This window comes from Sebastes umbrosus, chromosome 2 (genome assembly GCF_015220745.1).
Source record: "Sebastes umbrosus isolate fSebUmb1 chromosome 2, fSebUmb1.pri, whole genome shotgun sequence".
In the NCBI taxonomy this organism is placed as follows: domain Eukaryota; kingdom Metazoa; phylum Chordata; class Actinopteri; order Perciformes; family Sebastidae; genus Sebastes; species Sebastes umbrosus.
The window spans coordinates 29,295,473-29,320,472 of NC_051270.1; the positions used below are offsets into that span (position 1 = coordinate 29,295,473).

A 25,000-nucleotide genomic window follows, 5' to 3' on the forward strand; every position below is an offset into this window, starting at 1 on the left:
GGGGATCTGGAGCTGGACTGCCACCCTTTCCCTCACTGCGTCATCAAGAACTTCCTCGGCAGCGAGACCTTCGTGGAGAACCTGCAGAGAGAGCTGCTGGAGCTCAACTTCCACGAGAAGTCAAACGATCTGTACAAATTCAAACAGGTGTTAATATAAAACTGACCGTCTCACTGATTTATTCCTGTGGATTTGTGTTGTTTTTGTCTTATTATCTAAACTGTGTTGTTGTTCCCACACAGTCAGATGACTTGAAGAAGAGAACAGAGCCACATATCGCTGGACTGAGGTAAAAAATAACTTGTGTTGTTGTGTTTGTGTCCGCAGAGGCTGACGAACAGGATAGATGTAGAGAAAGTACAGAAAGGTGAAGTGTGGATAATAGTTGGTCTCACCATGAGCTACAAGTGGAATAAAAGTGCTTTGAAGAGATTCTGTCAGGTGGGAAATACGCTAACAAACTTGTTTTTAATGCATATTTTTACTGCAGCTCATCTGTTCTGATAGAATTTAATTTAATGGTCCTACTCCTTCGCCATAAATTAAAGAATAACTCAATATTTATCATATAAACTTTGTGGTAGCCTGTACGTTCACGTCCACGTTAGGTCAGATGATCCTTTATTATATGTTGATGTAAAGTGTTACAGCAGCAGAAGGACCTGCGGTATCTCTTTGTCACACTGCAGGTGAAGCAGCTTGTCACTGACAGAGCTATTTAACAACGCACGGGGAGACGTAGCGCTTTTTGTAGTCCATCTTTGGAACATTGTAGTTTCACCACGGCAGACTCACGTCACTAACATCCGCCGCCGTTGCATCATAATTACGGAGCCTAGTGTAAGTGCAGTCGGATTCTCTTAACACCACTGTTGTCTTTTCCTAAGTCTTTATGAATTATCCTTCTCCTCTTTGGTGTGGTTAGGAAAAGACATTAGGACGTCATTTTTTTACTTTTCGACGCAGCTGCTCTCTCTTGAGTCAGTGTTTGGTTTGTCCGTTCTGGGCTACTGTAGAAACATAGCGGACTGCGTGAAGAGGACCCGCTCCCTATGTACAGTGCCTTCAGAAAGTATTCAGACCCCTTCACTTTTTTCACATTTCGTTATGTTGCAGCCTTATGCTAAAATCAATAAAATTACTTTTTTCCCTCATCAATCTACACGCAATACACCACAATGACAAAGTGGAAACAGAATTTTAGAAATTTTTGCAAATTTATTCAAAAGGAAAAACTAAAATATCACATTGAGTTAAGTATTCAGACCCTTTACTCAGTACTGAGTTGAAGCACCTTTGGTAGCGATTACAGCATCGAGTCTTCTTGGGTATGACGCGACAAGCTTTGCACACCTGGATTTGGGGAGTTTCTGCCATTCTTCTCTGCAGATCCTCTCAAGCTCTGTCAGGTTGGATGGGGACCGTCGGTGGACAGACATTTTCAGGTCTCTGCAGAGATGTTTGATTGGGTTCAAGTCAGGGCTCTGGCTCTCGAGTTGTCCATAAGCCACTCCTGCGTTGTCTTGGCTGTGTGCTTAGGGTCGTTGTCCTGTTGGAAGGTGAACCTTCGGCCCAGTCTGAGGTCCTGAGCACTCTGGACCAGGTTTTCATTAAGAATATCTCTGTACTTTGCTCCATTCAGCTTTCCCTCAACCCTGACTAGTCTCCCAGCCCCTGCCGCTGAAAAACATCCCCAAAGCATGATGCTGCCACCACCATGCTTCACCGTTGGGATGGTATTGGGCAGGTGATGAGCGGTGCCTGGATTCCTCCAGACATAACGCTTAGAATTGAGGCCAAACAGCTCAATCTTGGTTTCATCAGACCAGACAATCTTGTTTCTCACAGTCTGAGTGTCCTTTAGGTGCCTTTTTGCAAACTCAAAGCAGGCTTTCATCTCCATCTGGCCACTCTGCCATAAAGCCCAGATGGGTGAAGTGTTGCAGTGATGTTTGTCCTACTGGAAGTTTCTCCCATCTCCACACAGGATCTCTGGAGCTCAACCAAAGTGACCATTGGGTTCTTGGTCACCTCTTTTACCAAGGCCCTTCTCCCCCGATGCTCAGTTTGGCCGGGCGGCCAGCTCTAGTGAGAGTCCTGGTTGTTACAAACTTCATCCATTTAAGAGTAATGGAGGCCACAGTGCTCTTTGGGACCTTCAATGCAGCAGAATTTTTTCGTAGCCTTCCCCAGATCTGTGCCTCGACACAATCCTGTCTCTGAGCTCTGTAGGCAGTTCCATCGACCTCATGGTTTGGTTTTTGCTCTGATATGCATTATCAGCTGTGAGACCTTATAAAGACAGGTGTGTGCCTTTCCAAATCATGTCCAATCAATTGAATTTACCACTGGTGGACTCCAGTCAAGGTGGAGAAACATCTCAAAGATGATCGAGGAAAATGGGAGGCATCTGAGCTAAATTTCAAGTGTCATAGTAAAGGGTCTGAATACTTAAGTAAATGTGATATTTCAGTTTTTCCTTTTTAATAAATTTGCAAAAATTTATAAAATTCTGTTTCCACTTTGTCATTATGGTGTATTGCGTGTAGATTGATGAGGGAAAAAAGTAATTTTATCGATTTTATCATAAGGCCATAACATAACAAAATGTGAAAAAAGTGAAGGGGTCTGAATACTTTCTGAAGGCACTGTAGATATGAAGGACTCATTCTAAGCTGGTGAAAACACAACCATTCTTAGTTTCAGGTGATTAAACACTGATGAAAAGTTATGAATATTATATTCCATTTCTGCTAATAGATCCTCCGAAATCTTACACACTGTTCCTTTAACTCACTTATAACTTGTCCTGAGAGAACAGCTCATTGTCACGCTCATGTCAGCGTTGTAAATCCAGTGTGATATTATGTGAAACACATGAGGTGTAAACATACTTTTAGCCTCTAAAACCTTCAAATCAACAGGGCAAATTTTGTATTTGTCATCAGTGTCTGTCTGCGTTGATAAGTATAAAGGTTAAATAGGTTGTTTAAGTCAGTAGCGCAGGAATTATAAGGCAGAAATGCTGATGTTGGCCCAGTGGTAGTGAGACATGTTATTTATGAGCTCCACCAGGTGGAGCCAGAGATCACATCTGCCTCCTTATTATTCCATCGCCTTCATGTAGTGCTGTTGATTCTGTTAGCATTATCATGTGGCCTCGAAGGATTGTACAGTGAACTCATTGGAAAATGGACTCAGGTGCAGCTGCTCACAGGGGATCCTTGTTAGAGCAGAGGGACTGTTTCTTAATCAGTCTGAGAGCCCCAACATGTACACTGCTGTAGTAACTTACAGTGTGCTACCCTTGTGTTCACTGCAAAGATTAGCACTGGATCCAAACAAATTACTAGAGATAACAAAGATGTTATTGTAGAATTATTGAGCAGCAAAAGCTGACAAACACGCCAAGAGGTTCAGTGTTTGAGCCAAGTCCAAGGAAAAACAAGATCTCAGTGTTTAAATCAGGACGAATATGAGCTGGGTGTCATATCTGAACTTTCCTTTATTTATGTGCAGTTCTTTCTTTACGATTATGACAAGCAGTATTTATAGTGAGAGACTGCAGCATGTAATTTCTTCTAAATACATATTTGTGATTATATATACTGTGTTGCACCAACTGAAGGAATACAGCCATGGGGAATAAGAACCATAATTAAACACACAATAACGGCCTCCTCTTGTGATCATCTATTATTTATGTCACAACAAAATGTCACGGTAGGTTTGAGCAGTCGAACCATCTGTCTGTGTGGTGAGGCTTTCAAAATGTCTCATTTTATACAAGGTTAAAGGTTTCGGCCACATCGTCATATAAAAATAAATGTTTTCCTGTGTCTTGTTTTCAGGACGGCGCTGTTTGGGCGTTTCCGCTCCTGGCTCGGGGAAGTGTTGGGGGTTGAACTGGAGCCCACAGTGGATATTTCTTGTGCCAAATATGAATACACAGGTGAGCTTAAAATATTGCTGGCAGGACTCATGAGATTTTTGATGATTAATCTACCGTGAATTTTCCTTTTTTTTTTTTTTTTTTTCCATATGTGACGTTCTCTTTTCTTTCCAGATGTGCTTCTGTGTCATGATGATGAACTGGAGGGGAGGCACGTTGCTTTCATCCTGTATCTAGTGCCTCCATGGGAGAGCAGTGACGGAGGAACCCTCGACCTCTACACAACAGACAGTGAGTGTCTCACTGTGTGTGTGTGTGTGTGTGTGTGGGTGTGTGTGTGTGTGTTCTTGTACAGCTACCTTGGTGAGGACCAATTTCAATTTTAGACCTTCAGAGTGAGGACACATTTGGAAAGTGAGCACATTTTGGCCGCACCTCACCTTCGGACAGAACTTCAAAGGCCTGTTTGAGGGTTCAAACTTGGTTTTATGGTCCAGGTTAGAATTAGGTTTAGGTTAGGGTAAGGGCTAGGGAATGCATTATGTCAATGAGTGTCCTCACAAAGATAGAAGTACACGGCTGTGTGTGTTTGTGTGCATTTCTGTGCTTCCAGACAACACAAGTCTTGTATAATTTTCATCTTTGTCTTCAGGTAATTTCCAACCACAGAGTATAGTGAAGTCGCTCGTACCCTCTTTGAACACACTCGTCCTCTTTGAAGTTTCTCCAGTCTCCTTTCACCAAGTAAGAAGTATAACCGCTCCGGCCTTCATTATCTTCACTGTTGAACCAAAGAATCTGCTGTGATTGCAAATCAATAACAACGTGTGTTGTGTTTGTTCAGGTGTCAGAGATTTTGACGCAGGATAAGTGTCGTTTGTCTCTGAGCGGCTGGTTTCACGGGCCATCTTTGGAGCGTCCTCCTCGCCACATAGAGCCCCCCGTCTCACGGAGTCCACACTTACCGAGAGATGTGAGTTTGGTCAAACTTGCATGCCATCTTTATAGGAAGAAATTTTTTGGAAATACACTTAGTTGCTTTTCCTGCAGAGAGTTAGATGACCAGACCGATACCTTGTGTTTGCAAATACAAAGCTACAGCCGGTTAGCTTAGCTTAGCATAATGACTGGAAACAGGGGGAGACAGCTAGCCTAGCTCTGTCCAAAGCAAGGTCATAATAGTTTAGAATTTTCAATTAGTTTTTATTTTAGTTTTGACTTTTCAATTTCATTTTAATTTTAATTAGTTTTCAGAATGTGTTTGCTAGTTTTAGTTTAGTTTCAGTTTTTTCAGAAAGGTTTAGTTTTAGTTTTTATATATTTAGTTTTACAGTAGTATTAGTTTTATTTTGTTAGGGCCAGGTATAACGTCTCAGAAGTATGTAGTTACATTTACAAATATGTAGAAATGGCCATAATGTTTAATTTTTGCACTACTTTAGTGAAGCAATTGCGGCACAGCGTCATCTCCTGGAAGGTCAAATCCATTCAATTTCTGTGGTTCGATGTCACGAGAGTTGACGGAAATTCATGCCGACTCCTTTTTTTGATGGTGATATATTATAGTTAAAAAACTGAAATGAATTTTGTTTATTTTAATTTGTATTAGTTTTTACCCAGGCAATATAGTATCAGTTTAGTTTGAGTTTTTATTAAAGGATTTAGTTTTTATTTAGTTTCAGTTTACTAACAACATTTTTCACTGCTTATTTTTGCTTTAATTTCAATTTTAGTTCGCAATAATAACCCTGGTTCAAAGGTAACAAATTCTACCTACCAGCACCTCTAAATCTCACTTATTAACACGTTATATTAAGTTTGTCTAAAGGGTAAAAACGACATGTTTCAGTTTTACGCCGGACTATTTCCTGGCCGGGAGCAGTGATTTCTTGAATAGGAGCTAAGCTAATCGTCTCCTGGCTACAACTTCATATTTAACAGACAGACGTAAGCGTGGTATTAATCTTGTGAATAAGTGTATTTCTTCAAAATGTCAAACTATTCCTTTAACGGACAGCCTACGTTTCTGTTGGTTGTGTTCATGACAGGAAACGTTGCTGCTGGAGTGGATCAACCCAGTGTACCTGGACATATCCTACCAAGAGCAGGTTCAGGAGGAGTTTGAGGACAGCTCTGAAATTCAGCTCAAAGATTTTCTCAAGGTAACTTCTGTTTAGTTTTTTTTCTGCCTTGCATTTGTCCACTCGTTCCTCTCGGCTGATTCTGTGTCTGTCCGCAGGAAGAGAAGTTCAGGGAGGTGAAAGAAGCTCTGCGACTCGCTCAGATTCAGTGGACGAAGAGAGGTCCGCCTAATAAGAGGTAGGACATGTTTCAAAGATCATTTAAGAGCATATTAAACTAAGACTGTGATTACAAGTGCTGTATTTGTGTACATTTAGATGCTATGAAGCGGCCTCTCTGGACACCCTGCCTCAGTGTGTGAGTGCATGCTGGGAGCTGCTTCGTTCAGAGTCTTTCTTCCTGCTTCTCTCCAACTTCACCGGCCTTCGATTGCACTACCTGTGTCCTGCCGATGATGACGAGGAGAATAAAGATGAGGAGAAAGAAGACGCACAGGGCGGAGAAGCCACGGGGTCCTCGACCGAATCGCCACCAGCAAATACGAGCGGAGAGAAAGGTGTGTGTGTGTGTGTGTCAGTCTGAGTCGATTTCTTCAGCCAACCCAAGTCTTTACAGCTGTTACAGATGTGTGTTTTTTGACCTTTGTTTGTTTTAGAGCTGAGCACACCTGTGTGTTGTGGTGAACTACGTCGATGGTCTCATGGCGGCTACACGCTGTTGCATGATGCAGAAGCAGCGCGGGCAGAGTACGCTCTCGACCTTGTTTTACCTTTTTGTGGTGCGGGTGAGTCCACGCACACACGCGCACACACACACACACACACACACACACACACACACGCCGACACACACACGCCGACAAGCACACAGGAAGAGCAAACCACTCAATCTTCTTACTGATTTTCTTTCATAGACTGGCAGTCAGAGTTTGGGGGCTTCACTTGTTACGTTGCTAATGAAGAGGATGAGGAGGTGAGTATTGATTACAGTGTAAAGTGTAATTGTACACGTGTGGTCATTACTTCATTATCATTATTGCTTTGGTTTCCTGCTCATCGCAGCTCCTGACGGTGTATCCAGAGGATAATTCCCTCGCCCTCGTCTACAGAGACAAAGAAACCCTCAAATTTGTCAAACATGTCAACCACAAAAGCTCCTCTGCATCTGCTAACAGCTCTACCTGCAGAGCGTTTTATGACTTCTCTTTTGTGTACTACGAATAAAAAAATGTGTGTATCTATCTTGTGGATTTCTTGACATCTTTGTTTCATCTTCCTAAAGGTGTTGTGTACATTTTAGGACACTTGAGCTGGGGGTTGAACCACCAACCCTTTGATTACTGGACCAGCACCAGTTACTCTAAGTTACTCGTTAAGTTTTAATAGATATAGTTCAGGCATACCTATTTGCAAATTCCCCTAAAAATCTGCTGAGTTACAGTCAGATTAGACAGATAGCTCCTTTTTACTGCATCTTCATTTCATGAAAATTAAAAATTTAAGATTTTGGTTGAATTGGCATCGCCATTATTGCAGTTGACATTAGCCTGCAGTGTGTGTGAGAAGACGAGTGAGAAGACGAGTGAGTGTAGATGGGATGAGACAGTTCCGTCCTAAATTAAACAAGAGCTGGGACGGTTGTTGCAAATTAGCATCCACTATAAACACTACAATACTTGCATCGGATAGCTTTTTTCAGTTTGTCTATGTATATTGTATCTGTCCCTATCAAATAAACCATAAATAAATTAACTAAATCATTACACATAACAGTTTATCTGCTATTAACATGGGAACATGGGCAGTGTGTAGTCAGAAAACCATCATGACACAAAGCAATGGATGTGAAGAAACATTTTTTCCTTAAGGACTCCTCTTGGTCTGGTTTTTAATGAGGACATGGAAACAGTTTGGTTCACGTAAGTAACTATAGGTAAAAATTGTTTGTGTATGCTGAAAACCCCCCCCCCACTGGATCCTCTTTAATTGTAAGATCATTGGGTATGAGCTGGAAAATGATTTTTACATCAGAGAATGATGCTGATGTCTTTTGACACGACAGTGAAACCATCATAATCAAACAGATACACAAACTGTTTGTCATTTGAGCCAGATTTAGTCTTTTTTTTTTAACAAATATAGCCTATATGTTTTTCATAATACATGTTTGAACAGCATAAAAAACATTTTGGCAAAACCCCTTCCATGCCAATTTTATTTATTTATTAGTAATTATATTGCATAGAAAAGTATGTCTCAAGTTATGTCCAAGAAGGCATGCTGAAATGTAGCAACTAGGACTGTAACTAATAATCATTTTCATTATTGATTAATCCCTGACTCCTATCTGACCCAACAGTCCAAAAGTCATTGATATTTAGTTTATAAAACAGAGGAAAAACTAAAAGTCTTCAACCTGAAAAGTTGGAAATCAGAAACAGGTAGTAGGTTTTCACGCACAAGGAATTTACATCGGTGTTTGGTGCATAACAATAAATATAGTAGAAAAAATAAAGATAAAAGCAAGTACTGCAATAAAACAACTACTAACTACTGCAATAAAATTCCATTATTTATGAATTAATTAATGTATTTTTAAATGATGTACCTACTGACTGCTTTATGGTGTTTTTGTAGATCCCTTTTCAATTTAAACTATTTATTGATGGATTCATATTTCATTTGTAAATTATTTTTAGAATTCTTGTTTTTATCGCCCATTAAAATGTCAAATAATTAATTACTTTGTAATTCAGTCCATTTATTCATAGATTAATAAATCAATTTGTAAACAAACTTATTAATGGCTATTTTTATTTTATAATTCATTATTAATCAATTAAATGCTTTATTACTACTTACGTGACACTTGCGGTTCTCCATACAGCAAACCGTCAAAAAGCATAAATATGAAAAAAGCACAATATATCTGGTATAACCGTGAAGAACTGAGGAGTTTTGTACAGGAATGTGCAAATATTGTCCATTTAATTTGAACTTAATTTGTCCATATAAAAAGTTTCTGATTAACTTTTTGTCGATCGATAATTGATTAATTTATTAATTGATAATTCATCGTTGTCACACTTTTGTAATTGCCATACCTGCTTTGCATTGTTATGGGTTTTTCAGCAGGTTAACAGCTGTTAACATGAATAAAAACAGCACATATTGCCACAGTAACAGGTAATACAGAAACTGAAACTACAGAAACACATACCAAACATAGGAGAGTTGAGAAAATCTATTTGACAGCATAGTGTTGCCATAAAGGTTACATATCGTAGTACTTATTTAGTCACAGACCAAACAGTCTGTCGTCCTCAGCCACTTCCTTGATGTCACTGATTATTTTAACCATAGAAACAGATGATTTTAACAGTTTTGTTGTTGTTGCATTATATATGTCAGTGGTAAGGAATAATAACAGGGACATTTTCATGTTAAAGATATGTAACTGCAATGTTTTTTTTTTTTTTTATTGAACAAATTCAAATTTACAAACAACACGTCTCATAGATCATTGCATTAGAGTAAAAGGACAAGGTGCATACAGAACAAGAACAAATAAAATATGTAAAATTATACATGTAAATAATAATAAATTAAATTAATGGACTGGTGGTGTACCTGTAATTCATATTCTTCTATTATACTAAGAAGTTTCAATGCATTTTTGTTTTTCATGACTTTAAGGGCTTTTATGTAAGAAAGAAACTCAGAATGAAACACATTAAACCTATAGGTTTCACTTTCATAGATTTTGATTTGTGCAAATAAAATGTACCAAGAATGAGAATGTCATTCACCAGAAAGTCATCTTTGTTAATGTCCATGACAAGACCATAAACAATGTCCTTTTGAGAGAAGTTTCCCAGATGAGGAACTTTTGGGAAAAGCCAGTCATGTATATGAAGCCATAAAGCTCCAGAATACATACAATGAAAAAATAAATGATCAGTACTTTCAGTATCATCACAAAATACACAGTTATTGGTTTCAATTCCAAATCGTTGTCGCAACAAATCACTGGATGTTTACCCCCCTTGGTCTTTGTTATTATGCCTAAATGGGTTACAAGTTTAACTTATTTCTGTGTTTTACATAGAGCTATGTGAACATGTGATTTATTGCTATTTATTTTACATTATTTATGTTTTTTAATATATGTACATTATGTATTTTATTTTGTTTTCTGGGATTTTTACTCTCAGTACTTAGTATCCTTTTGTGTGTGTCATGATACACGGATGTTATAATGTCTATCTAACGAATCTTTTGTATTATTATTATTCCCCCAAAACAACCAAAACAATCCTGAGAACAAAATCCCAGGGAGAGTAAAGGTGTCCTTATAGATGCCTGATTAAAACCTGTATTCTTAATTCAATTTGTGAATCCAGATATTTATTTCTCTTTTTAAAGTGCATTTTAAAAATATAATTTTAAATTCCATTATTTATTTATGAATTCATTAATATATTGTATATGTCCATGACAAGTCCATAAACAATGTCCTTTTGAGAGAAGTTTCCCAGATGAGAAAAGCCAGTCATGTCTATATGAAGCCATAAAGCTGCAGAGCACATACAATGAAAGGATAACATATCTGATGTGAGTTGCCCTACATTTGGATTCCTACATTAAATATATAAAAAAACACTTCCTTCCTGTCAAGACGTCTTCTCCCCCAGGCGGCATGTTGATTTCAGCCAATCAGAGCGCTCCTTGACTCCGGCTCAGCCAATGGGAGGCCAGGGAAGCTATGACGCGGTCAGTGGGTGTGATCCCGCAGGAGGAAGCGTCAAGGCAACGAACAATATAAGTTTTAAGGTAAGTTTGTGGCCGACTTTAACAAAGAGTTACTGTACAGTGAGTACAGAGAATGATGATATGTGTGCTCGGTCCCGTGTCTGAGCTGTGAGGTCAACTATTCAGCAGTTTGTGTGGTCGCAACCGTGGCCCAAGTTTTTACGGCAGTTGCGTCTGCTGTACGTGAGGTTAACAACACGAACTCCCTTTATGTCTTTATCTATTCAACACAGCTGTTGAGATTATAAAACGGTTGGTCTCCAGTTGGTTGAATCAACCTATAATGCTGCTGTATAGTTTTTAGATAAAAAGAGTCACACCTGTGGCAGGTAACTAGCTAACTGACTTCACTATACTGTAACCGGAAAATCACATGTAACGTAACCTGTGACGTTCGTCTGGGTCGCTTAGCAACCATATTTTAAGATAGCTCTGCTGTTACATCTTAACATTAATCCACCTGGTATTATACTACAATCTGGCTGTGATTTTACTGGTGTTTGGAAACTATACAAACCAATTTGATGCACTACAAAACAGGAGTAGTTTTACAAGAGTTACCATCCTTAACATGTGTTTTAAGTCTCAAAACAACACTTACTCATCCATGTTGACAGCATTAATAGTCCCTATAACTGTTCCTCTTGTGCATCCATCCTGGCATGTCTTACTGTCCTCATGTCTCACTGTCCTCATGTCTTACTGTCCTCATGTCTCTCTGTCCTCATGTCTTACTGTCCTCATGTCTCACTGTCCTCATGTCTCACTGTCCTCATGTCTTACTGTCCTCATGTCTCACTGTCCTCATGTCTCACTGTCCTCATGTCTCACTGTCCTCATGTCTCACTGTCCTCATGTCTCACTCTCATGTCTCACTCTCCTCATGTCTCACTGTCCTCATGTCTCTCTGTCCTCATGTCTCACTGTCCTCATATCTCACTGTCCTCATGTCCTCATGTCTCACTGTCCTCATGTCTCACTGTCCTCATGTCTCACTGTCCTCATGTCTCACGTCTCACTGTCCTCATGTCCTCATATCTCACTGTCCTCATGTCTCACTGTCCTCATGTCTCACTCTCATGTCTCACTCTCCTCATGTCTCACTGTCCTCATGTCTCTCTGTCCTCATGTCTCACTGTCCTCATGTCCTCATGTCTTACTGTCCTCCTTCTGTACAGAGATGCTGAAGCCAATAAGACACAGCTCAGCAAGGAAGCATGTCTGTGAAAAATTCAAAGGGAATTTCAAAACTAAAAATACTGTAACTCTGGAAAGCACTGACTTGATGTGTCAAACACCAGACTGCTGAATCGTCTTAGCTTCTGCTGAACATTTGAATTAAATTCTGCAAAGATGTGTGGGTTTTTGTCCCTCATCCCTCACAAGCTGGAGCCACCAAATTTCATCCGTTTTGCAATTCTTTCAGCTCGCTAAAACCACATAATACAAATAATATTCATTGGTGTCACTGACTTTGTCAGTTTGCGATTTACAAAGTGGATGGTTCTTTGTCTCCAGTTGGTCAAATCACACTGTAATGCTTATAATTGCTTTAAAGAAAGCATTTATATGTAGTCAGTATGGGCAGAAGTAATGATTACTTCGACCAGTAACTTTTTCTATGTACATATACCCCTGTGAGTATTGTTTTAAGACTGATTTGAAAAATTTGAACCTATCCTGTAAGCACCTACACAGGTGTTTTCACTTATTCGGCCTGATTAGACCTCTCCTCCAGTCTCTCCGTTCTCCTGTTTCAACAAACTTAACGCTTTGTCATAGTAGCACATAGAGTTCCTGTAATTCCCAGAATAGCTTCATCCAACTTTATTGTCCTTGTTCCCATGTTTATGACTCGCAAGTGTTCATTTACAGGACAACTCAGGACATTCATATGATTACAGAGTTGCTTTTGTGAGGGTTACAAATACTGTGCATTTACAATATAACACTGTAGTCATTAAATGTAGGGTTTAATTACCTTGAACGACATGAGGCATCTATATATATATATATATATATATATATATATATATATATATATATATATATATACATACACATAGTACACATAGTACACATACGGACAAGAAGTGCATCTATTACAAAATGTAATGTTTTACCGGTTTTGTTTCACAACTTTATTTTATGTGTATTCTCTTGCCTCTAAATTGCATATATATGATTAAATCATAGAGCAAAGTAAACAATTTATTAGTGCTGAAAGTCTATTATAAGTCAATATTTATCTATGAGTTGATTAACTGATTAATTGATTGAAAGAAAAGGAATCACCAATGATATTATGATGATATACTAATGATTTAAGTCATTTATAAATCAAAAATTTGACAGATTTGCTTTTCTCTGTTTCATATCATGGGAATCTGGGAATTCTGGGAAAATGTGATGGGCGTTTTTACGGTGACTAAATGATTTATCAAAAGATAATCAACAGATCTATGGGTCTGTTCAGGTTGCATCTAGAGTTATATAGCACTAAAGACGACAACACAAAACAGACAGAAACAAGCATCATCTCCCGTTATCACAACAAGTTAAAATTAGTAATTTGTAGAAGCACATCTTTGTGTGAATCCAGTATTTATTTCACCTAAATGTCAGCCGAGCTGTCCAGGGAATACTAGAGGTTGCCTTTTGGCAGCAAAGGGTAAATGATATATTTTAAGCTCCCGATGATCACTTAATCCTCATACAGCTGTTGAACAAATCTCACAGTATACTTCCAGAGTACCGGTAGATGGGATAGCACATAATTACATGCTGGCTAAGTTGTGGAGATTCCTGTAGACCCAGCAGCCAAGCATACTGTGTATTAGTGAAATATGAGGACATACATATAATCCAGCTCAGGGGATGCTCTTTCCACGCAGAGCGCTCTGCATCCCTTGCATGGAGACAACACCAAGAGTGAGCTAACGGGCGCCAGTGGTTCATTCAGAGTACAGGAGCTAGGGGCCGGACTGGGGGAGGGGAGCTCTGAGATTAAACATGTTTTTATGTAATGAGGGTTTCAAAAAGAGGCTGGGGTAATAAAGGGCAAAGTGGAGTGAGTCCACAACAAGCAGGGACCACTAGGACAGAAGTTGGTTTAACATATTTCCTGCTGTCACAGGCAGTTATATTTAGAGAGGTTATATGATTTATTTTCCTCTTCACTTTGCTTGGATATTCCATCATCTGCCTCAGAATAAAGGAAACGTATATCAAACATTTTATCATGTCTCAAGTTCAGCATCTGATGGACAGTCTGGTGCAATAGATGTGTAACCAAGACAATATCAACTGTTTTTTAGGGATGCACCGATCCCACTTTTTCAGTCCCAATAGCGATAGCAATACCTGGGATTTGGATTTCAGCCGATGCCGAGTACCAATCTGATAGCAGTGTTTAATTAATAAGCTGTATGCGTCACTGTGTGGAAGTGACTGGGATCATTCTTTTATGTGTAAGGCAACATCAGGCTGGACTTAAATGTTGCTTTCCTAACTTTGTAAAACAAAATGTAACAAATAAATACATAGATATTTATTGATTGAATTGTTATTTATTACTCAAATGATAAATTGTAGGGTGGCTCAGTGGCTCACCGGGTAGAGCGCATACCATTAAGGCTCAGTCCTTATTCGGGTCTGGCCCGGGCCCCTTTGCTGCTTGTCATCCCCTCTCTCCCCTACCTTTCCTGTCTGTCTCTCACTATTAAAATAAAGCAGAAATGCCCCAAAAATAATCTTAAAATAATAATAATCATAAATCATACACCTGCAACTTGGTATAAAATCTTATTAACAGGAAATTAACAGGAGTTACAGTTCAAGTTTAAACCTTTTTAATGCAGCAACAAATTGGCAAAAACTTAAACAGGAATTAAAATTCCAGTATAAATTGTATAACGGTATCAGTGCATTCACACCTTTTTTTTACCACATATGTTTCATTTCATCATTTAGTCTGTAAAGTCAGAAAACAGTGATACATGTATTTCACAATATAACATAGTAAATAGATGACCAAAGATATTCAACTTATAATCATAGAAAACAACAAATCCTCACATTTAAGAAGCTGAACCAGTGAATGTTTGCATGAAAATGACTTAAACGATTGCACTCTTAACATATTGTATACCCCATAGAAACCACTCTACCTGATTCCTTTAAAACTCCACCCAAAGATCAACTGCATTTAAATCACATATTCAAATTGACTCCTTGTTTTCATTCTCTTGAAAATGAATGAAGTTGTCACACAGCAGTAAAATATTGAATGTAATCATGAATATTGTGAATCGCTACCTCCCTAATCCTTTGGCAGTGTTGACCTTTTGCAGTGGGTTTTAGTTTTATTCAGGTCTTATGACATTATCATATGAAATGGTTGTAGTATTATGTAATAATAGCAGCATTTCTCAAAAATCCTTAAAAGGAACAAAACAAGCAATCACTTATATTAAAGTAAATTCTATTGATTGATTCATCCTATTGGAAAAAGACTATAACAGTCATACAGATGTTTCAAATATACTAGGATTGTCAATCAATTAAAATATTTAATTGTCCACAGTAAATCACGATTAATCACAAATTAATTGCACGTTTTTTTATCTACTATTTAGTATTTAATACTCTTATCAACATGGGAGTGCGTAAATATGCTTGTTTTATGCAAATGTATGTATATATTTATTATTGGAAATCAATTAACAACACAAAACAATGACAAACATTGTCCAGAAACCCTCACAGGTCCTGTATTTAGTTTAAAAAATATGCTCAAATCATAACGTGGCAAACTGCAGCCCAACAGACAACAACAGCTGTCAGTGTGTCAGTGTGCTGACTTGACTATGACTTGCCCCAAACTGCATGTGATTATCATAAAGTGGGCATGTCTGTAAAGAGGAGACTCGTGGGTACCCATAGAACCCATTTTCATTCACATATCTCGAGGTCAGAGGTCAAGGGACCACTTTGAAGGAGAGCATCACGATTTCTCTTTGAAGGCAATGAAACATGCTCCTGGTGATCTAGAAGACGGCAACTTCTTGACCTTCCAATGTCACAGCAGGCTTTGATAACTTTACTTGTAAACTCCTCAGGGTCTGTACTTTGAAGCTGTTTGAAGTTGAGAGCTCTTTGTCTTTCTTCAGGTTTACATACTGTAATTCTTCATACAGTTAACACAGATGTTGGGACATCTGTAGCTCCAGTCAGGGTTGTTATGCATGATGTTATGAAGAGGAACGCAGTCAAAAAAGTGGAGATAATGATTCTTCCTCCGGGATATTTTACAGCGACTCAGCACACAGACGCTTGTTCTTTGGCTTTAACTAATCACTCTACTCTTTTAGTGTCTTTATAGACTCGTGTTTATCAGACAGAGGATCCTTTGATGTTGTCTCCTCACCACTGAAAGTTTGAAACCATGTGTGCCTCAAATTGTGTTCAGAAGATGGCAGACAAGAACGTGGATCGTGGGCCGTGGACCGGATGTGCCGTCATGTTTCTGCAGTCGCTCTGTCCTGATGTGAACCTGCTGTCTCTCTACAAAGACAGAGAACAGGGAAAGTTCATCGTTTTCAAAGTCATCAAGCTGACACTTACAGGTGAGCGCTCTAGTTAGACTCCATTGCCTAGTATACTAATTAAAATGCATTTATCACGACAAATGTGTATTTTCTTGGATGCCACATTTATTAATCTGTATATTCCGTGGTCAGATTCCGCAGGAGGTCTGGGTGGTTATGAGATACTTAAGGTCCATGACGCCGATCCCTTTCTGGGGGTGGAGGTGAAGTTTGAGGACGTGGCAGCATGTCAGCAGTTCCTCGAGAGCTACAGCTCCGGAGCGGTGCGTCAGTCGCTCTCTCAACACGCCTGCCGGCTTCTCGCTCTTCCCCAAGAGTTCACAGTGGAAACTCAGCTCAAGGCCAGCACACACACCCTGGATCTCTATCTGGATAAGCTGGAGCTCTGCCTACAGCACATCCACCTGTCACAGGTACACTGGACCTTTCTGTTTGTCTGTTCCTCAGCGATTTGAGATGGATCTCCAGTATTTAAAATTTCAGGTACTTAGCCGGGTGAATTAGACTGATTTGCCATTTTTATTTCATGTCATTCATTCAGCCTGACATTGTGTTAATATCAGCTGATTTCTTCATGGGATTTTGTTTTGTTTTGGCCCAACCAATCACTAGCGAGTGACATATCCCACCTACTTCATTTTCGATACACAGGGAAGCTGCAGTTGCAGTTAACTTTTTCACACTGGTTAAAGAAATAAGTCAATTTAAGTGTTCTGCACAATTTAACATTTTTCCCTCAAAAGTCTCCATGAGTTTGGGAACCAAAGGCCATATACTACAGCTCATTGCTGCAAAAAAAAATTATAAATTAAAACCGCTTCAGAAAGATCGAGAATAATAACATCAAAAAGAAGACTTTGTGTTCTCTTTGTGAAGTTTAATTGACATCTGACGCCACGTGTTGTTATTTCCTGTTGGTATAAAATGTTTTTAAAAAGATTTTGGTAACACTTTCTAAATCTATAATGTAGGGCTGCAACTAGATTATTTTCATTTTCGAATAATCTGTTGATTATTTTCTCGATTAATGGATTAGTTGTTTGGTCTATAAAATGTCAGAAAATGGTGAAAAATGTTGATCAATGTTTTCCCAAAGCCCAAGATGACGTCCTCAAATATGTTGTTTTATCCACAACTCAAAGATATTCAGTTTACTGTCATAGAGGAGTAAAGAAACCAGAAAATATTCACATTTAAGAAGCTGGAATCAGAGAATTTTTGCTTCTTTTTTCTTAACAAATTACTCAAACAGATTAATCGATTATCAAAATCGTTAGCGATAATTTTAATAGTCGACAACTAGTCGATTGATCGTTGCAGCTCTACTATAATGCATTGTAAACATGGGAGGATTTACACTCAAATAAAAAGTAACTGTTGCTCTCAGAGTTCACCTAAATGTTCTCATTCATTTTACTCAATATCAATGACCTTTGTCTTTTTGTGTCAGCCGGAGCGGCTGCGCGATGAGGAGATTGATCATCTGGAGCAGCAGCTTCAGACTCAGGCCCTCGGCCCAACCCCACAGACGACCCCCATCACACAGGAAGAGTCTCCCGTCCCCAGCAACTGCTTCAAGTTTCAGAATAAAGTGTTTGGTGAGTCCAGACGTCCATTTCTACTTTTGAGTTTTGTGTAGAGTGTCCTTCACAGATGATTGGCCAAAAGAGGTCACGAAAGAGATTTAAAAATATTATAATAGATTATATTAGATAAGTAAATATATTAGAAGAGACTTTTTTTACTTCCAAGAAGCCGACAAATTCATGTTATTTTTTTCACAACATCCAACACTGACAGCATATGAATTCAGTGCTGTTCATCAGCTGACTGTCTAATCCAACCTTTTATATATTATTCGTCAGTCTATGGGAAGAGATTAGTGCCAGCAGATAATGCATTTGGATTGCATTGATTTGAATTTGTCGACCTCATATTGAACTGTTAAATTAACATTAACTGATGAGGCGCTACAGTGTCTTGAAAGTTAATTTGATTTTCTCATTTAGTTAATTAAAGATTTGATTTCAGTTCATGTAAATGTAGATTCAGCTACTGTGTCTGGGCATCAGAGACTTCTGTTCCCTGAGCGACGCCTCCGAGGCTCCAACAGCCCGAGCTGACCTGGTTTCAATTTGACTGTGATTAAAGGAAAACCGATTTCACAGTGGGTAAGCCAAATTTGAAATAAAAAAACTGAAACAAATTGATTAATTACATGTGTAAACTCTGTATAGTCTAATGTAGCCGCTAGTATATGAAAGCAACCTGGTGGCTTTTTCATGCTTTAAGCATCAAGCTATGAAATTTGTTGAACTCCCTCAGTGTTGTGGGTAAAATTAGGAATATAGTCCACTTCACAGGGACGCTGAAACAAAACAGAGCTGCTCACGCCCACCTTTTCTCCTGGGATTTGTAAATTGATGTTGATGCTTTTGATGACACAAGAGGGAGTGGGGAAAATATGCCACTAGTGATATTTACTGAAACTGAAATGTTCAGTATTCATTCATCCTTATTTACAACCATAAAGCTGCACTAATCAATATTTTTATATTGACAATGGATTAAATGACTTTGGGTAATGTGAAAGGTGTCGCTTGTACCACTACAAGCTCTGTGGGTTAACCAACAGAGAATTATCTTCATTAAGGGCCATTTCAGCATGTTTCAGCTCATTGTTTGGTTTTATTACCTACAACTTTACTCTTTTAGTTAGTTTTCGCCGCTCTCATGTAAGCGTTGTTTTCAGCAGCAGGCAGCTGTTTTCAGCTAAAGGCCTCTGATAAGCCCCCTGTGCACTGCCTGCTCAGCAACAAACAGCAGACAGACACAGTTAGCGACAAGCGGGTGAACACAGTGGCGCATTTAGCAGCTAGAGAGACAGATATTTCCCCCAGGAGATGGTGGGGACTAAATCAGAGCTAAAAGACACTTTATGTTGGACTTACATTTGTCAGGACACAAACACGACTCCAAATGAGTGCTAACTTTAAATAACAATAGTTACGAGTGAGTTAGTTAGTAATGAGTGAGCATTTTTAGCACTTGCGGTTCCCTCGTCTGGAAGTCAATGTTTTTTTTTAATGTTTTTTTAGTTAGATGCCTGAAATAAGGTCTGTGGTTAACACAAGCTGAAGAGATTTTAACGTTTTGTTCTACGATATAATATACGTCAGTAAATATCCCACTCGTGAATTTTGAAGCTTTTACGTGTCTTAAAAAAGGCGGTTGCTAACAAGTGGCTAAATTATACTACAATACGTCATCACACATACAGCCTCATTATTTATTCTCTCGCTCATGTGACTGTGGAGTAGTTCTTCTATAGCCTAATGTTAGCTTTTTACTTCTGGCGATTGCATTCACACTTCAAAAATCATAAAAGTGGTGTTCGATTGAGGAGATTATCTTGCTGAACAACACGTGTAAGTATCATAAACGTTAGTTTGCCACAGAGCTTTTTTTCTGCAATAATCCAAATCCCATTGGCTTTTTGTCGACCAGGGCGATGCTAACTTCCTGGCCTACAAAAATACGTCATCCCTGGAGCACTCTATTTAAAATTAGGGCTGTCAAAGTTAAGGCGATAATAACGCATTAACGCAAATTCCTTTTAACGCCACTAATTTCTTTAACACATTAATGCAAACGATCTTTCGTTGGTTATAGTGGAATCAGTTTTAAAGCTAGAGTGAAGATACTGGCATCATATGAAACTAGAAAACTAATTAAATCCATGTGATACTAGCTTGTCGGGAAGGAGCCTAAATAATGTTGCAAACTTGTGCTAAAATTTGGCGAGGAAAAACTGGCATAGCCATTTTCAAAGGGTCTCTTGACCTCTGACCTCAAGATATGTGAATGAAAATGGGTTCTATGGGTACCCACGAGTCTCCCCTTTACAGACATGCCCACTGTATGATAATTACATGCAGTTTGGGGCAAGTCATAGTCAAGTCAGCACACTGACACACTGACAGATGTTGTTGTCTGTTGGGCTGCAGTTTGCCATGTTATGATTTGAGCATATTTTTTTATGCTAAATGCAGTACCTGTGAGGGTTTCTGGACAATATTTGTCATTGTTTTGTGTTGTTAATTGAGTTCCAATAATAAATATATACATACATTTGGATAAAGCAAGCATATTTGTCCACTCCCATGTTGATAAGAGTATTAAATACTTGACAAATCTCCCTTTAAGGTACATTTTGAACAGATACAAAATGTGCGATTAATTTGCGATTAACTATGGACTATCATGCAATTAATCGTGATTAAATATTTGAATAGATTGACAACCCTTATTAAAATGTGATAATACGTAAAAGTTGTTTTTAAAGCTTGTCACTGTCCCCAAGTGGCCAAAAAAAACAACATTTAATGCTGTTTTAATGAGATACTGAGCTCCTATTGACAAAAGAAGGATTAATGTATATAAAAATACCTGCTGACGTCCTGTAAGGTTATGGTGCAAGTCTATAAGTTATTCTTGTAAATGTTTACTGTCTACACATACATATGCTTATAAACCAAAGTTTACGTCATCACGATTAAGTGGAGTTTACATTAACGTCTGTTCCTTCATCCTTTAGAGGACCGAATGCTGACGGCGACAGATGTTCAGAGCTTTTCTAATGGAGTGGGCCGCCAGTGGAAGCATGTAGGGAGGGCCCTGGGGAAGAGCTGCCGGGCTTTGAAAGGTCTGGCCATAGACAACCTGGCCTACGAGTACGAGAGAGAAGGGCTGTATGAGCAAGCCTATCAGCTGCTCAGCCGCTTCATCCAGGCGGAGGGGAGAGCGGCCAAGCTGAGCCGACTGGTCAAAGCACTGGAGGACTGCAAACTCACCAGCCTGGCTGAAAATATTCTGGACATACAGCCACGAGAGTAACTCGCTGTGCTTTTGTTCTGCGTGTACGAGTCGTGAAAACTGAGGGGCGACAGGTCCTCTCTGCATGAGGAGACTTTGTCCTGCCTGCTTTTGATATGCAGTATGTTTGTTCTTGATTGACTGTCTGTCATTCAAAAATCATTCCTGCGTGTGGGTGTGCGTGTGCATGTGTGTGGGTGTGTGTGGGTGTGTGTGGGTGTGTCAGACAGGTTGTGTGAACACATGCTAACATCTGTGAGAATTGATTCATATCTTGATTTGCTTTTCAATTATTAGTATTACTGTTTTCATTTAGAGGAAATGATCTGTCATCACTGTTTTAAAAGATATGCTGTCTTGAGTTTAATGCACTGTTTCAACCTTTTATTTCTGCTTTATACGACAATTTACAGATGAAACCTTCCACAACTGAAGGTTATTGATTGTTTTTTTCTACAAAATGGGTGCATACAAATTAAATGGTTGTATTAAAAAAAAAAAACTCTTCATGTTTGTGTTTGATGCATTAGTGTAATTAAAACTGAAAACATAATTTTGTCAAAATTCCCTCAGGTATAATTTAGTGTTAATCCTCCCTCTCTACCATCACTCACTCACACACACACACACACACACAGACACACACACGTGCACATGCTCATATGATTAAACTGTGCTGATTGCTGATGTTGTCGCTGGATGTGTGTGTGTGGGCCTGCATGTGTCACGTTGTGAGATCTTCAGGCCAGAGAGGTGGAGGTTGCAGCTGAGGTGTGTGTGAGTGTGCGTTTTGAAGGTTTTATCTAAGCTTGGCTGTCAGAGAGGAAATTCACTGATGGATGGGGTCTCTTCAGGTTGAGCTCCTCTGCTGGTTTCCAGTCAGGGTCCACTGTAAACGCCCAACCCCCCTTTTTACTCCACTTGACCATCCATCCAGATGTGATGTGTGGATTAGAAGCTTTTATCACACAAACACTTATTATTGCTATGTGGTACGGCCACAACCCCCAACATTGGCAGTATAAGTTATGATAAACACACACATCTCTCTTTACGTCTTCGGTAACCAGGAAATGTCCTCAGTAATATTTACAGTATTCTTTGGGGTTTATGACACACAGAGGAGTTTACATTCTACACAAATATTGCTCATGTTGCATTTTTAAAGCCGATGCTGAGATTTTTTAAGACTAAATATCTTATAATTTCATTTTAAAAATGCCTGTCAATGTAGAAAAGGCGGCTTTTAAACAACATTTAGATCATAATGAAGGGCGTTAAAATTCTAATATATAAAAAAAGAAATATGGTGATTATTCTTTTATTAAATTTTAGAGTGTGGTTGGTGGCGAGTCCATAATTTCTTATGTGTGTTGCATTTTGCTGGTCAGATTTGGCCTGGCCCCTGTATTGTCTATGGCCATGGCACACACACACACACACACACACACACACACACACACACACAAGATTAACTGTCTTTCATTACATATTTGCAGGAGGATCTGCAGAAGTGGTGCATTTACTCAAATACTGTAGGTATTAGTATAGTATTTCCATTTTCTGCTACCTAATACTTCTACTCCATTACATTTAAAATATTGCACATTTTTAGCCATTTAAATTTATTTGACAGTTATAGTTACCTATTACTTTGCAGATTATGAGATTTTACATGCAAAAAAATATGGTAATTTTATAAAATATGATGCATTGGTACCTACAGATTAAACTGCCCAGTAGTAGGCCTACACCTAAAACAAGGTACGGCCACATCATGGATACATTACAATTCTACTTACGTGTTTATATATCAGTAATAATAACCTCATAATTCAGTATGTAGTAATAATAATAATACTCTAACCAGGGCCATTCTGCTGACTTTTATTTGTAATGCGTTGTTTGTACCAATGATGTAATGTAACTGAGTAAATGTTGGCCTTATAATGTACTGTAGTCTACTTAAGTAGGCCTACTGTTTTAAGAACTGGTACTTAATTTGAGTAGCCTATTTCCATTTTATTCTACTTTATTTTTCTAGTACTTAGGGTTGTAAGAAAATATATAAAAAAAAAAAAATATATATATATATATATATATATATCAAGTATTGCCAATATTCTGTACTGTATTGATTCTCAAAAACACTATAATTTTTTAATTAATAGTTTAAATGCAAAGATTTACCTAGTCAATACATACATACATTTCAATACAAATATTTGCATCCTCTGTGATAAATACCAATGCAGATCCCACTGTGCTGATTGCATAAAAAAGTAAACTTTTTTTACTCAGATTTTATGCATATGGTGGTGTGTTCTATTTACGATGACAGTTTTCCTAAAATTGCAATATATCGCCTTGCTTACAGTACCACAATATATCACAATATATTGCATCGTAATCCCTGTATCATGATACGTATCGTACCAGATTCTTGCCAATACACAGCCCTACTAGTACTCCACATTCAACATCTGTGATTAGTTGTACTTCAGTACTTTGCAGATGAAGTTATTATGTAGAAAACCTTTGATGATCTTATAAAATACAAAGCATTGCTAGGTTGATATACCCAACAGTATATAGTCTATACCTCTACTTTTGATATTTTAAATACATTTTACTGTTAATAAATAAACATTTTGAATGTAGGACCTTTACTTGTAATGATATGTGTAGCCTAGCCGATGACCTGTGATTTGGCCAATCACAGGTCATTTCAACATGGCTGTCGGGTCACAAACTTTCTCATTTTACAGCTAAACAGTACACTACAAGATGTTTCTGAAAACATTTGAGGAGAGAAATAGGCATTACAGTAACAGAATATTGATTCATATTTGATCAGCGCTGCCTAGTTTGACCGTTTGATCGGAGTTTGTGAGTGATTGACAGCTGCTCAGAGACGGCAAGGCTCCAGCTCGGCTCTGACTGCTTGTTTTCCTCCAGTCTGTGAAATCCTGCGGATGCCATTAGGAGCACCGGAGGGCACAGAGGCACATGATTATTTTCAGATTACCTGTCTCATGCACTACTGTCAGGATATAGTGACCGCTTTATAAAAATAACTTTTTTTTAAAATCATATTTGCTCCATTTCTACCAACTGCAGTTTTCCACAATTGATTAGGCCCTATCTATTTTATATGGATAGATAGATAGATAGATAGATAGATAGATAGATAGATAGATAGATAAATAGATAGATAGATAGATAGATAGATAGATAGTTAGTAACTTTATTTATATCAGGAAGTATGAATGCACATATAAAGAAATACTTTGTACAAGGCATATTAAGAACATATAAGGCATATTAAGAATATCAGTGTTGGGGCATTTTAATTAAAAACAACAGCACCATTCCCACTGTAACACCAGCAGACAGCAGACAGCAGACAGGAGGCAACATTTAAACATTTAAACAGCTCCTCTCTCTCATTAGAATAATCTTTCATAGGACGTGATTAGAGCGAGCTGCTCTGACGTCAGCGCGATTGTCCGTTAGGTTAGGTGAGTCTCGCGCTGCCAGCCAGCTCTTCCTCTCTCGCGCCCCTCCTTGCCTTGCACTGCCTACCGTCGTGAACAGATTCGCTCGCTCTCGCTGTCATCATCATCATCATCATCATCAGCAGCAGCAGCGCCGCCCTGTAGAGTGAGAGAGAGAGAGAGAGAGAGAGAGACTGTAGAGTGAGAGAGAGAGAGAGAGAGAGAGACTAGAGA

The 25,000-nt window shown here is 38.6% G+C and overlaps 2 protein-coding genes across 3 annotated transcripts in view; both read left to right on the top strand.

The window, feature by feature from the left end:
* The window catches only part of ogfod1 (2-oxoglutarate and iron-dependent oxygenase domain containing 1), a 9,040-nt gene extending 1,821 nt beyond the window's left edge, over positions 1-7,219 (top strand). Inside the window, exons 2-13 of the mRNA XM_037759188.1 lie at positions 2-147; positions 243-289; positions 3,852-3,952; positions 4,067-4,183; positions 4,545-4,636; positions 4,737-4,865; positions 5,941-6,054; positions 6,132-6,211; positions 6,292-6,530; positions 6,630-6,758; positions 6,888-6,946; positions 7,036-7,219. Of these exons, the coding sequence (XP_037615116.1) occupies positions 2-147; positions 243-289; positions 3,852-3,952; positions 4,067-4,183; positions 4,545-4,636; positions 4,737-4,865; positions 5,941-6,054; positions 6,132-6,211; positions 6,292-6,530; positions 6,630-6,758; positions 6,888-6,946; positions 7,036-7,197 (1,415 nt within the window). The 3' untranslated portion in view covers positions 7,198-7,219. The remainder of the gene's footprint in view (position 1; positions 148-242; positions 290-3,851; positions 3,953-4,066; positions 4,184-4,544; positions 4,637-4,736; positions 4,866-5,940; positions 6,055-6,131; positions 6,212-6,291; positions 6,531-6,629; positions 6,759-6,887; positions 6,947-7,035) is intronic.
* A 3,438-nt stretch (positions 7,220-10,657) lies between these two features.
* tradd (tnfrsf1a-associated via death domain) lies at positions 10,658-21,771 on the top strand. Of its 2 annotated transcripts, none has more exons than XM_037757504.1 (5): positions 10,658-10,806; positions 16,256-16,412; positions 16,527-16,807; positions 17,845-17,992; positions 20,992-21,771. In XM_037757504.1, exons 1-5 carry the CDS (start codon positions 10,720-10,722, stop codon positions 21,288-21,290), a joined length of 972 nt encoding a protein of 323 aa, XP_037613432.1. In that variant the 5' UTR covers positions 10,658-10,719; the 3' UTR covers positions 21,291-21,771. The 2 variants fall into 2 exon arrangements, with proteins under 2 accessions (XP_037613432.1, XP_037613436.1); XM_037757508.1 differs by having other exon boundaries at positions 10,682-10,806; positions 16,259-16,412.
* Positions 21,772-25,000: the final 3,229 nt, after the last annotated feature.

Bases quoted from the DNA above. Each gene is read 5' to 3' on its own strand.
- tradd (XM_037757504.1), top strand. From the start codon at position 10,720: ATGGGAGGCCAGGGAAGCTATGACGCGGTCAGTGGGTGTGATCCCGCA. The intron at 10,807-16,255 runs GTAAGTTTGTGG...AATTGTGTTCAG, and splicing joins CGAACAATATAAGTTTTAAG to AAGATGGCAGACAAGAACGT. The intron at 16,413-16,526 runs GTGAGCGCTCTA...TTCCGTGGTCAG, and splicing joins CATCAAGCTGACACTTACAG to ATTCCGCAGGAGGTCTGGGT.